The 12,151-nt window shown below is 66.4% G+C and overlaps 6 protein-coding genes across 6 annotated transcripts; 4 read left to right on the forward strand and 2 right to left on the reverse strand.

The window, feature by feature from the left end:
- Nucleotides 1–84: 84 nt before the first annotated feature.
- AMSG_00237 (uncharacterized protein) lies at nucleotides 85–2,813 on the forward strand (the record flags this gene model as incomplete). Its single annotated transcript, XM_013907642.1, has 2 exons — nucleotides 85–525; nucleotides 612–2,813. The coding sequence occupies 2 exons, from the start codon at nucleotides 85–87 to the stop codon at nucleotides 2,811–2,813; spliced, it is 2,643 nt and encodes an 880-aa protein (XP_013763096.1).
- A 50-nt stretch (nucleotides 2,814–2,863) lies between these two features.
- On the forward strand, nucleotides 2,864–4,528 carry AMSG_00238 (uncharacterized protein; the record flags this gene model as incomplete). The annotated part of the gene is made up of 1 exon (XM_013907643.1): nucleotides 2,864–4,528. The coding sequence occupies one exon, from the start codon at nucleotides 2,864–2,866 to the stop codon at nucleotides 4,526–4,528; it is 1,665 nt and encodes a 554-aa protein (XP_013763097.1).
- A 125-nt stretch (nucleotides 4,529–4,653) lies between these two features.
- On the forward strand, nucleotides 4,654–9,110 carry AMSG_00239 (uncharacterized protein). Its single transcript, XM_013907644.1, has 2 exons — nucleotides 4,654–4,715; nucleotides 4,916–9,110. The coding sequence occupies exons 1-2, from the start codon at nucleotides 4,698–4,700 to the stop codon at nucleotides 9,044–9,046; spliced, it is 4,149 nt and encodes a 1,382-aa protein (XP_013763098.1). The 5' UTR covers nucleotides 4,654–4,697; the 3' UTR covers nucleotides 9,047–9,110.
- On the reverse strand, nucleotides 8,886–9,984 carry AMSG_00240 (cyclin-L1; the record flags this gene model as incomplete). The annotated part of the gene is made up of 1 exon (XM_013907645.1): nucleotides 8,886–9,984. One exon carries the CDS (start codon nucleotides 9,982–9,984, stop codon nucleotides 9,076–9,078), a length of 909 nt encoding a protein of 302 aa, XP_013763099.1. The 3' UTR covers nucleotides 8,886–9,075.
- A 211-nt stretch (nucleotides 9,985–10,195) lies between these two features.
- AMSG_00241 (uncharacterized protein) lies at nucleotides 10,196–11,808 on the forward strand. Its single transcript, XM_013907646.1, has 2 exons — nucleotides 10,196–10,731; nucleotides 10,865–11,808. Exons 1-2 carry the CDS (start codon nucleotides 10,212–10,214, stop codon nucleotides 11,395–11,397), a joined length of 1,053 nt encoding a protein of 350 aa, XP_013763100.1. The 5' UTR covers nucleotides 10,196–10,211; the 3' UTR covers nucleotides 11,398–11,808.
- Nucleotides 11,410–12,030, reverse strand: AMSG_00242 (Ras family small GTPase RAP-1; the record flags this gene model as incomplete). Its single annotated transcript, XM_013907647.1, has 1 exon — nucleotides 11,410–12,030. One exon carries the CDS (start codon nucleotides 12,028–12,030, stop codon nucleotides 11,410–11,412), a length of 621 nt encoding a protein of 206 aa, XP_013763101.1.
- Between the last annotated feature and the right edge of the window lie 121 nt (nucleotides 12,031–12,151).

The following is a 12,151-nucleotide window of genomic DNA, read 5'->3' on the forward strand; positions in this document are numbered from 1 at the left end:
TCTCCCCCCACCACCACCTCACCTCACCCTCACCACTCTCCCCACCCTCCACCACTCCATGGCTACGGCTGCCCACACCGTACCATGGCCCCTCCGGACCCCCCCGCTGTCTACACAGTGCGGGCATCTGCAGGCGGGGCCGTCTCCACCAAGCGCGCCGCGTCGTCAGCGGTGGCCTCGGCCGCCGGCACCGTCACCCTCACCCCACCGGCCCTCGCTGGCGCACACACCTTCCTCCTCGCCCCTCTCTCACTCCGCGTCCCGCCGCTGCTTGACTCGGCTGCAGAGCTTGATGCTGTCCTCGACGCCCATCCGGATGCCCAGCTCGTGGTGGTCCATGTTGACGCCTCGGCGCCCGACCCGGTCGAGTCAGAGCTTGTCGTCCATCCGGCCTGCAGCTCGCTCGTGGGCCCCGATACCATTGTCCGTGCTCACCTCGACGACGTGCTGCTCGTCGAGCTTGTTCTTCGTGACGCCTTTCGTGCTCCTGCGCCGGTGGCCTCGGCCTCGGCGGCTGGCATAGTGGTCTCGGCGGCGCCAGCCACCCCACTGATCTCGGCTCTGGCCACTCACCGCGCCTCCCGCGCATCGAATGGGTTGCAGCCTCGGAGACACTGGCTCCGACACACGGTGAGGGCATGCTACTCCTACGTCTCGTGGCTGATGTCTCGGGCGACTTTGAGATCTTTGCCACCATCGGAGGCGTCCCGCTCGCCACGCCACCCGTCGTTGTCTCCATCGTTCCTGGCCCGCTCTCGCCGCCGCACTGTGCGTTCTGGATGCTCGAGGCTGCTGATGAAGTCACTGCTGGGAGCCAGGTCCTTGTCGCTGCCCGCGCCACAGACGCTGCCGGCAATGTCTTCTCGCCACTCGCCCAGCACCCGCGAGTCGCCGCCGAGGTCCTTGGCCGCCTTGAAGTCTCTGCCACTACCACCGCGCGCAACGGCCGGAGCCAGTCGCTCGTTGCAGTCCCGCTCTCGCCATCGTCCGACTTTGCCAAGCAGCATCCGCAGACCTTTGTCTTTGCTCTGACTCCGACGCTGGCCGGCACCCTCACGCTCTCGGCGCGCATCGACAAGGCCCAGGCTGCTGTGGAGCCGCCGACGACCGTCTCCATCGTGGCTGACAAGGCTGTTCCCTGCTCCGGCAGCGTCGTCGGCGACGGCCTCGCCGCCGCCGTCGTCAACCGGGTGGCTTCGGTCGAGCTCGCCCTCCACGACCGCTTCGGAAACGTCGCGCCTTTGCCGAGCGACACCCCGCTCCCGCTCGCCATCACCTTTTCTCCGCTCCGGTCTGCCACCCTTCCGCCGCTCCCACCTCTAGCCGTTCGTACCGTCGCCTCGGTCGATACTCTCACCGCCTCTCGCCGGACAGACCGCAGCTCAGTCGAGGTTTGCGTCGAGCGCTCGCCAAACGCCTCTACCGTTCTCCTCGCCTACCGCTGCCTTGCTGCTGGCGAGTTTGAGGTCGAGCTTGTGCTCGGAGGCATCCCAATGTTTGCCACGCCGCTTGTTGTCGAACTGGCTGTCGCGCCCGAGTCGCTCCGGTTCCGCTCGGCCTCGCTTGCAGCCCGCGCTTCGCCGGCCCCGCTCTCGCCGAAGCGCGGAGCGTCAGTCCCGCTGCTGGCGGCCGACCCCTCGCCGTACGCACTCGACTTTGAGCCTGCGCTCTCGTTTGCCGCCCTCGACAATCTCGGCCCCCAACTCGCGGGCGCTGTTGTCGCCGTCGAGCTCCCGTTTGTTGATGCCTTTGGCAACAAGCTCGACGCCGAGCTTCCGGCCTCATGGGCTGTGGCCCAAGTCGCAATACTCGATGACACCATGAACCGGCTCGACAGGGTCTCGTTTGGTCTCGCCGACCGCTGCCTCCTTGTCAAGTTTGCACGCGCTGCTGCCGGCAGCATCAAGGCTCACCTCGAAGTCGTGCTCTCCTCGGGCATTGTACTCCGCCACACCTTTGCGCTCCGAGTGGTGGCTGGCGCCTTGGATCCGAGCCACTGCGTCGTCGCTACCGCTAGTTCGGCTCCGCAAACGGTGGTCCTCTCGCTGGGCGACGCCTTTGGCAACGCGCTGGCGGTAGAGGCCGACGGCGAGCTGCGCGCATCGCTGATGAAGCGCCTCCACGCCACCCTCCCTGCGCCGCTCCGACTCTCACCTTGGGCCCCCACCTCGGTGCCAGGTGTCCTCGCCGCCTCATACCGCCTTGCCGAGTCGCCAGCCACGCTTCCAGACGCGCCTGAGCTTGGCCTTCATATCGACGGCGTACCCGCAGTTGGCTCGCCGCTGGCCATCGCGCTCGCCGCCGCAAGCCTCGACCCTGCTGCGTCGCTGTTCCAGCTCGCACCGCAGCCACCCGAGCTCGTGGCTGGTCAAACAGTGAGCTTTGAGCTTAGCGGACTTGACACCGCCGGCAACGTCGCCGACGTGGCGGCGCCAGCCTACGGCGTCGCCATCAAGGTCGAGTGCCCGGACGGTTCAAGCTTGCAGCCTCAGCTTCAGGCCGGCGCTGTGTACGGCCGCGCCGAGGGCCACTTCACCACAGCTGTAGCCGGCCGCTACGCTGTCCACGCCAGTGTTGAAGGTGTGCCGCTTCCAGACTCGCCGCTCGTGCTCGACGTGGTGCCGGCGCCCGTCCATCGCATGATCTGGGCGCTGCCGGCCGACGTAGCCAGCGGTGGCCTGCCCGCCGGCGACGAGCTTGTTGTGGTCGCCACCTTTCGCGACACCTTTGACAACGAGCTGCCAGACGCAAGCAGCGTCAGCGTCGCGGGCACGCTCATCGCGATGGAGGATGGCTCCGAGGTTGGCGGGTAAGCGCGAGCATTGACGGGCCGCGACTCGTCATCCGCGCCACAGTCAACAGCATGGGCCGTTACGCGGTAGTGGTGGTTGTCGATGGCATCTCCCCCCACGACGGCCTCCATACACTGCCGTTTGTGGTCACAGCCGGAGCGCCATCTGCCGAGCACTTTGTCCTCTTTGGCCGCCCACCAGCTGGCACCATGGTGGCCGGTGAGGTTTTTGAGCTGCGGTTCACCGCTAACGACGCGTCCGGCAACGCGCTGCCTGGGCTCGCCAATGGCCAGCTCGCCTTTGAGTTTGTTGACGACGACGAGAACGATGCCGACTCGGCCGAGCTTGTGGAGCTGCCGGTGGGTGGCGACGTCGGCCCGGGCGCGTACCTTCTCCGGGCCTCGCCGCGCATCGCGTCCGACTACCAGGTCTCAGTCCTGGTCGGCGGGCGAACGGTGGTGCCGGCATGCCAGGTGGCCGTAAGCGTCCGTGCTGGCGCGCCCGACCCTTCCCGTGGCCGAATCCTCCGCAACTGGCCGGCTGGACAGGAGCTCGAGGCCGGTGCGCCGTGGTCGGTGGCCATTCTGGTCTGCGACAAGTTTGACAACCCGGTCTCGATGCCCGACTCGGCGCTGGTGCTCGAGGCGGCCGACTCGGTGAGCGCGACACCGCTCGACGTGGCGCACACACTTCAGGCCAAGCGAGTCGGGGGCCAACCGGCGTACGTCGTCAATGCCACCTTTGTGGCTGCAGGTGGCTACACACTCAACATCCGGCTCGGCGCCGGCGGTCCAATCGTGGCCGGCGCCACCTTTGTCGTCAACGTCGTTCCGCAGACCGAGCCCGAGTGGGGCAACTCGGAGCTCTTGAGCTCGCCGGCGTACCCGGAAGGCATCCCGCTTGGCCATCCGGTGCCGGTGCCAGAGATGGAGGTGCCTGTCTTCCTCGGCGAGGAGCACAGCTATGTGTTCCAGCTCTACGATGCGTACTACAACGTGCTCGAAGATTACAGCTGCAGCGAGACGGTGTTGAGCCGAGTCGTCGACATGTCGCTCGGGTCCGCGACCAGGGTTGTGGCTGTTGTCGAAGACGGCGTGCTCACTGTTGTGGTCCGGTTCGACGTCGCAGGCCCAACGTTCATCCGGCTGACTGCATGCAAGACCGACACACCGCTGGTCGACGAGGCCTACTCGGTCGGCATCGACTGGGCCAAGATGGTCGGCGAGATCCGGACCATGATCACCGAAGGCGACGTGCCAGCCAAGATGAAGGGCGTGGTCAAGGCCTACCAAATCATGGACGACTACCCGGACGAGTCGCAGGTTGCCGAGCTCTATCGACTCATCACCGAGGCCTACGACTTTCTCGCCATCTGGACCTATGGCGCTGGCATTATGGGTGATCGCCTCAAGGACCGCGGTGAACCCGAGGTTCTTGTCCAGTGCGTCAAGTCGCTCGTTGCCCGTGCGGCCGAGATGAAAAAGTCAACTCTCCAGCTCGTCTCGTACGTCATCGAAAACTACCTCGCCGCGCCTGTTGCTCTCCAGCAGCTGACCGAGGCTGAGGCGCGCAAGCTCGCGTCCAAGCTCAAGCGCTACACCATCCGCGTCCACCCCGATAAGGCCCGTTCACTCGGCATCGACGACCCCACCATCATGTCCGAGGTCTTTAACCGCGTCAACCTGACCAAGGACACCATCAAGATGACCATCGATGCTGGCAAGTTCCGCAAGTAAACCTGATGCCCCGCCTTGCCCCGCCTGTCTGTCCTTTCCTCGCCCGGGAATGTCCCGCCATGGCTCGCTCTCGCCTTGCACCACTCCACTCCCCCCCCCCCCCCCCACACACACACAGGCACACCTTTTAAAGTGGTGCACCTGGTGGGCTGACGCAAGCGGGCTGGCCATGGACGCCTTGATAGCGGTAGGTTGCCTGGCGTGGCCGGGCGGCGTGTCTCGTCTGGGAGGGGTTAGCGAGCGAGCGAGTGAGCGAGACAGACAGACAGACTGGCAGACAGACAGACAGACAGACAGTGCGAGAAGAAGGGAGGGAGGGAGAGGGAGAGAGAGAGAGGAGCACGGCGAGACTCACCCAGATAGGCTCGTGCGGGAGACGATGCACAGCTGGCGCGCGACTCGGCTATCTTTGTCCGGACGGGGGCCGAGGTGTGTGGGCTGATCCAGGACCGGCGGTATCTGTGGTCTGCGTACAAGGACTGTGTCGTGGGCTCGGAGCTGGCATCGTTCTTCCTCACCTTTGCGCTGGCAAGCAGCCGTGAGGAGGCAGTTGCGCTCGGCGATGCGCTCATCGAGCTTGGAGTCCTCAAGCATGTGCTCGGACGGCACACGTTCAAGGACAAGTACTTGTTCTACGAGTTTGACGACCGCGCCATCGCCGCGCTGCGGAGCTCGATTCGCGACATCCTGTCCGACGTGGAGACCGCGGCACGACCGTCAGTCCTAGGCGCGGCAGTGTCTGCACGAGTCCGCGGGGATGACAAAGGACTGCCGGCCGCAAGCATCGATGTTGGCCGAGGCGCTCTGCGGCGCGCCGGACCCAGCTCGGGCGGAGCGCGATCGCGGGCGGCGTCGGTGCTTCCGGAGCCTTCGGCGTCGAGCACTCGCATCGCCCAGGTTGAGCTGCTGGCCGACTTGTACGTGGAGCAAAAGGTGTTTGTTGAGGCTGCCAAGCTGTACGCCTATGCGTTATCGTTGCGCCTGAGCATGGCGGGCGACGGCGCCGAGAGCAATAGCTCCGGCGAGCTGCACGCGGTCCAGCTGGGCGTGATGGCACAGCGGCGGCTCCTTGTTCGGCTATTTTTTGTCGAGTTTGCATACCTGCAGCACATGGCGGGCACGATGAGCTCGAAGGATGCGCGCGATCCGAGCTCGCGCAAGCGGCTGAAGGCGTTCCGCGCCCGGGCGTTTGCGGCGTTTGAGTCGCTCACTGTGAGCGGCAAGGCGTCAAGCAAGCGCGGCGTGAGCAAAGGCAAAGGCAAAGGCAAGAGCGATGGTGATGACGACGGCTCTGCAGCAGCGCTGTCCAAGTGTGCCGAGGCTGTGCGGGCAATGGCGCGGTCGCGCGAAGCGCTGAGACTCTCGCGGCTCAACGCGATGATCATGCTCGAGTCGGGCGGATCAGCGTCGGATATTTCAATTTACTGCGCAGACACGGTCATCAGCATTTTCTCGGACATGGTCCGTGGGGCGGTGATGGAGCTTGGCCCGCCGCCGAGTGCGTATGCGCTCGCAGTGGTCGGTGATCTGGCCTGCCGCAACGTGGCGCTTTACCCGCGGCTGGACTTTGCGGTGGTGATGGAGGACGACAGCGACGAGGCATCGGCGTACTTTCACACGCTCTCCACCCTTGTCTTTCTCAAGGTCATTGGGCTGGGCGAGACACAGGTCCAGGTCTTTGGCACACAGCGCAACGAGTTTGGCTGCTCGTTCGGCCTCTTCACGCCGGTCCACTTTCCCAACGAGGCGCTGGGCACGCCGCTCAAGCTGGCTTCACTTTTCCTCACCGGTTCGACATTTGGCGGTGGGAGTGGGCCTGGCGGACCTGGACCAGGAAGCCCCGATGCGCGACGGTCGCCGTTGATCTCGCCTTCGCCGGCGTCGCCACCGGCGTCGGAGCTCTCGTTCTCGGTCCCGTGCATTCCGCCGGGTGCGGTTGATTATTCGGTCTTCTGCCGCGCGTTTTACCCGATGCGACTGGTAGCTGGCGAGTCGAACCTCTTGGCGCAGTTTCGGGCGTTGGTTGACACAGTGCTTGGCTGCCCGCTGCAAGACATGTCGTACTCTGCGCTGCGGAGCGCGCCGCTGCGACCCGTGACGCCGGTGGCGGCGCGCGCAGACGACGAGATGTTTGTCACTGGCTCGGTGGTGCGGCATGTGCTGGCGACGGCGATGATCCGCGAAGCGGTGCACGCTTTTGATGCACGCCGTAACGCAGCGTCGGGCGCTGTTTCGGTTCCATACCTCCACGCGCGGCCGCTGGTGTGGGACCTACTCCAAGGTCTCATTCACGGCCTCGCATTCTACTTTGAGGTCGATGAGGTCGACTCGTGCTGGATGGCGGTAGAGCAGCTAACCTCGCAGGGGGTGCTCTCGCCGCAGCTCTCGGGCGAGCTGATGGCGGCACTCTCGTTTGTGTACGTGCTGCGGCTGAAGCTGGCGCAGCACTATGGATGTGGGCGCGAGCTTGCGACGTCGCCGGTGCTCAAGCGGGCACATGCCCAGCGGGTTGGCAACTGCGAGTGCGGCGGATGGAGTGAGGCATCGGGCTGCCGGCTCGCTGACGCGCCGCTCCTCTCTCACTCGCCGGTCTACGAGCTGTCGGCTAGCGAGGCCGAGGCGCTCGAGCACGCACTCCGACTCGGTCTTGCGCTCGCGTCTGAGCTGGAGCGGCTTGTCTCGGGCGTGCTCCCATACTCGACGCCGCTGTTGGGCCACACGCTCGAGCCAGCGCTGGAGGCGAGCTCACTTGGCGGGCAGCTGATGACAGCACAGGGCCTGGAGATCATGCATGCCTTTTCGTCGGCAGCGAGAGTGTACGACGCTGTGGCCACCGAGATTTGCGACGGTGTTGAGACGCTGCTCCCTGTCGAGATGGCGGCACTGCAAGGATGGGTGGCATGGCGGCGTGGGCGTGCCGAGCTGGCGAAGCTGGCCGATGGCCTGGCAGCCCCTGACACCGCGGTGGCACATCTCAGCACTGCGCTGCAGTGGCTCGCAGACATCGAGCGGCTTTCAGGCGACCCGGCCAAGGATGTGGCACTGTACGGCGCCAACGCCGGAGCCGAGAGCTCGGGTGGAAGCGCAGCGACGTGGCTGGTGTGGTCGCTGATGGGTTTGTACTCGCGGCCTGCCATTGGGTACGCGCGGGCACTGGTCCTGGTGCATGTCGGCATGGCGTACGGGTATGGCGGGTGGCGTGGACACCAGCGTGCAGCGCTCAAGGAAGCGCTTGCAGTGCTGACCTCGCTGGACCAGGGCTCGGTGTCTGCGGCGGCGCGGACGTACTCTGCGGTCGGGCTCCAGCGGGCGCTGGTGACTGTGTATGGTGAGCTGGGACGGGTCGAGCTGTGCGGCAAGTCGCTGGCGCTGGCGTCGTCGTACCTGACGTCTGCGCTCAACCGGCTGCGAGCTTCCTCGCTCCGGGTCTCGTGCCCATCGCCGCATGCTGCAACAGGGGTAGAGGCCTACGGCATGTCGTTCTCGGAGGCGTCGGCGGCGGCTGGGCTGGCGCCGTTTGTAGACGCGCACCTCTCGCTGCTGTTCGGCACCATGTCGGAGCTGATGGTGGCACGTGGTGACCTGTCTGCGGGCAAGGACTACGTGGCGCGCGGCATCGAGGTGCAGGAGCACCATTTGCGGCGCGACGGGGTGCCGCACGCAGCGCTCGGCGAGCACTACATGCAGATGGGCCGGATTCTGGCACGGTCGCACATGCACTCGGAAGCACTGGACTGGTTCGGGTGGGCCATGCACGTGTTTGAGCGGGTGTACGGAGCTGTGCTCGCGTTGCGCGGGCCCGAGGCGACGGCGACTGCGATGTGTGCGTTGGCGTCGCCCCCGGGTGCGTCGCGGGCAGCGGTGGCGATGGGCGAGGTGCACGCTGCACTGGCGGACACGCTCTATCAACTGGGCTACTTTGACATGGCTGAGCTCCACTACGGATACGTGGTGCGGCTGGCAGAGGCGGCCAAAGAGGAGGCAGGCGGCGGAGCGTTTGTGTCGTCGGTGCGCTCGCGACTGGCGCTTGCAGCGGCCAAGGCGCGCGAGGCGATCGGCGCGATCTGCAACATCCAGGAGCGGTTCAGCCTGGCGGCCGAGGCGTATGCAATGGCGCTGGCGGCGTACGACCAGGTGCTGAGCGAGTCGGCGGCTGCCGAGGCAGCCAACCAGGACGAGCCGTGGAAGGCAGGTGGCTCCGTCCGCGGGCGTCCCGCAACAACCGGGAGCACCGGCTCGGGCGGCTCGAGCTCGACATCTGCGGCGTCGTCGTCCGCAGGCGGGCGGGTGAGCCGCGACGAGGAGGCGCGCCGGCGGGCCGAGGTCGAGCTGGACGCCGGACGGTGCCGGTTTAACGCCGGGTTTGTGGCCAAGGCGCTCAGCCATGCCGAAGAGGCGGTGAGCTACTTTGAGGGCGCGCATGCAATCTTTGCGCGGGTGCTTGGCGCAACCCACCCCGATACGGTGCTTGCGAGGGCGGAGAGCAAGCGGCAGACCGAGAAAGCGGCGGCGAGCTGATCAATCAGCTCAACACAGCGCATGGTGGCCTACGACTCGTGATAAAAGGCATGAAGAGTGCGGAATTCGATCTCCTTAGAGTCTGCGACGTTCTCGTAGACTGGCGGCGGCAGCATGTACAGGCGATCCATCCACGAGCCAAACGCGTCGACGACCTTTGGCTTGACGTCAAAGAGCAGTGACCACTCGAGCGGGAGCGCAATGGAGGCCTCGACGCAGGCGTAGGCGACGGCGCCTGCGGCGATCTCGTGCGGGGCGAGGCAGAGGCAGACCCGGGTCAAATGCGCGTCGTTGGCGACGCGGATGGCGTTGGATGCAAGGTCTGAGCGAAGGGCGGCAGCGGCGGCGTCGTTAGCAGCGACGCGGTCGGGCAACGGCGGGACAGAGCTCGGACCAGGCTCAGCTTCGACCTTGCCGGGCATGAGATCGAGCATGTTGAGCATGTTGAGGATGAACTTGTGCGGGAGGACGACGACTGGGACAAAGCCCGAGGCGCGGAGCAGCTCGCGCTCGGCGTGGGCGACGCGCGAGCCGAGCTTGCGGAACTTTTGGCAGAAGAGATCAAGCGAGTGCGGTGACTCCTTGTCGCCGGTCACGCACGCCTGGAGCAGATGGTGCATGACCTGGACGACGTCGGGCAGGTCGGCGGGCGGCGACTCGGGCTGCATCTTGGAGGCGGCAAGGAGGGCGGCCGGGGCGGCGAACCAGACCTCGATGTCGGTGTATGCCGAGACCGAGTACAGACGATGGAGCAGAGCCATGGCAGTGACGGTAGTGAGCGGCGGCAGATGCAGCAGCGGGCCGGCGGCGGCAACCAGCATGGCCCCGTACCGCACCAGGTGGTGGTCGAGCCACGACATGGTGCCCGGTTCGGGCGGCGGGCCCTCGTCCTCCAGTCGCCGCTGCGGCAGCCAGACCTCGGCGTGGAGGTCTTCCATGATCGGGGAGTCGGCTGGGAGGGGTGTGGGGCTAGGTGGAGTGCCAAGGCGGCAGTGGTGGCGGCAGTGGTGGCGACTGGGCGCGTCATCGGTGGCCATTGGCATTGGCTTTGGCATTGGCTTTGGCATTGGCATTGGCATTGGCATTGGGAGGGCGGTGGGCAGCCAGCCGGACAGGCGGTGAGCCGACAGGCGGTACGACTCGACTCGACCCGGCTCGACAGGCTATGGCAGCAAGCCCAGGATACGAGGCCACGACCGCGGCCGATGCCAGGTTGAGCAGCGATCAGGTGGCGCATCTCGAAGGTGTGGCACAGATCGTGTTCCCGGTGTGCGCCGAGCCGCTCGAGGCGCTGCAGCGGTGCACCGATGGCGGAGACGGGACCGATGCAAGGTCTGGAAGCGGCGCAGGCTGCGATGCCGAGCTGCAAGCCTTTCGTGCTTGCTCCGAGATGTGTGTGACGAGCACGATGGCGCTCCGCCGCGGATGTGGGGCTGAGATGGCGGCGTTCTTTGCGGCGTGGGACGCGCCGAGCGTGAGCATCGGCTCGGACAAGCTGCTCTCGATCGAGTACCGGAGCGCCGATCGGACGGACGCGGCAGCAGCAGCAGCGGTAGCATGCCACGACGCACAGCTGGCGGCGTTGGCGGCCGAGTCGGGGGCGGTGGCAGGCAGCGCGACGGCCGGCTCACTCGAGCCGGGCGCCCGTGCCGCCTTTGTCCGCTCGCTCCTTGCCGCCATGAAGCGTGCAGGCTGGGGGAGGAGCGGGGGCGGGGGCGGAACAGCAAACACTTGAGCCATGCCAGGGCATGCAGGGGCAGGCGGAAGTGGGCTTGCCAGTCTGCGGGCGGCGCTGCGTGCTGCGGGCGCGCTGCGGAGTGCGGGCGAGGTCGGCCGGGTCCGGAAGTGGCTCCGCGACGTGGCCGCTCGCGGCGCCGGGCGGAGCGATGCGGACGAGCAGCGAGGGCGAGGGTCATGTGCTCGGCGCCGAACCAGATGCTGTGCTGTATCCAGGCTACGAGACGGCTGCGGCGGCGATGGCTGACGCAGGTGCGGGCGATCGGACGGTGGCTGTTCTTGCGGCGGCCGGCAGCGAGGTGGCGGTGCGGCGGGTGGTGGCGACGATGGACGCGGCGTTGCGGCGGAACGAGGCGCGGCCGGCCGCAGTGCCTGCGGCGGCGCCGCGCAAGGCGCGATCGCGGCGGATGCACGCGGCGGAGGCTGCGGTGAACGCTGCGGTGCTAGATGCAGTGGCAGCGATCAACCGGACCGCCGGCTTGCGCATCCCGTCGCCACTGGTCTCGCGCCCGCCGCCGCGGACGTCCAAGTCGCACCGGCTTCGGACGCGGCGGGCTAACAAAGCGGCGACGCGGGCGGCGATCAAACAGTTTCTACAGCGCGAGCTGACATGATGAGCAGCCATTTTACAGGAGTGTGCAACCCTTCTTCTTGGACGAGCTCGACGGGGTGTCGTCGTCGCCGCCGCCGCCGCGGGACGATCGGATGCGCCGGACAATGGTCTCGAAAATGAGCGTGACATTGGTGTCGGTCTTGGCCGACGACTCGACGTAGTCGGCGTCCCAGAGCTTGGCCTTGGCCTCGCCGTCTTCCGAGGTCACCACACGGTCGGCCTCGAGATCGATCTTGTTGGCAACGAGCGTGATACACACGGCCCGGTCCTCCAGCGAGCGCTCGATGCGCTGCCGGATCTCGTCCACGTGTTCAAATGATGCCTGGTTCGTCACATCGTAGACAAGGATAAAGCCCTCGCCGGACTTCATGTACGCGTCGAGCATCGAAGAGTACCCCTCCTGCCCCGCCGTGTCGAGGATGTCCAGCATGCATGCCTCGTCGTCCACCACCAGCGGCTTTGAGTACGAGTCCTCGATGGTTGGATCGTACCGCGCCACAAACTTGCCTTTGATGAATCGGACCGTCAGCGCCGACTTGCCCACTGAGCCGGAGCCCAGCACCGTCTGTTGTGCGGCGGCGGCCAGCAAGAGGGATAAAGCCCGGTCCAGAATGGAGCGGCCATTCCCCACCATCGATACGCGCCAGCACCATCACCATCACCAGCACCAAGACCAGGACCAGGACCAGGACCAGGACCAGGACCAGGACCAGGACGACGACGACGACGACGACGACGACGACGACGGCGACGAC

Source organism: Thecamonas trahens (genome assembly GCF_000142905.1).
Source record: "Thecamonas trahens ATCC 50062 unplaced genomic scaffold supercont1.1, whole genome shotgun sequence".
Taxonomy (NCBI): Eukaryota; order Apusomonadida; family Apusomonadidae; genus Thecamonas; species Thecamonas trahens.

What these genes read in the sequence shown, in the direction of transcription:
- AMSG_00241 (XM_013907646.1), top strand. Translation starts at nt 10,212, where the DNA reads ATGGCAGCAAGCCCAGGATACGAGGCCACGACCGCGGCCGATGCCAGG. An exon ending in GCTCCTTGCCGCCATGAAGC is followed by an intron (nt 10,732 to 10,864) that starts GTGCAGGCTGGG and finishes CGCGCTGCGGAG; the next exon opens with TGCGGGCGAGGTCGGCCGGG.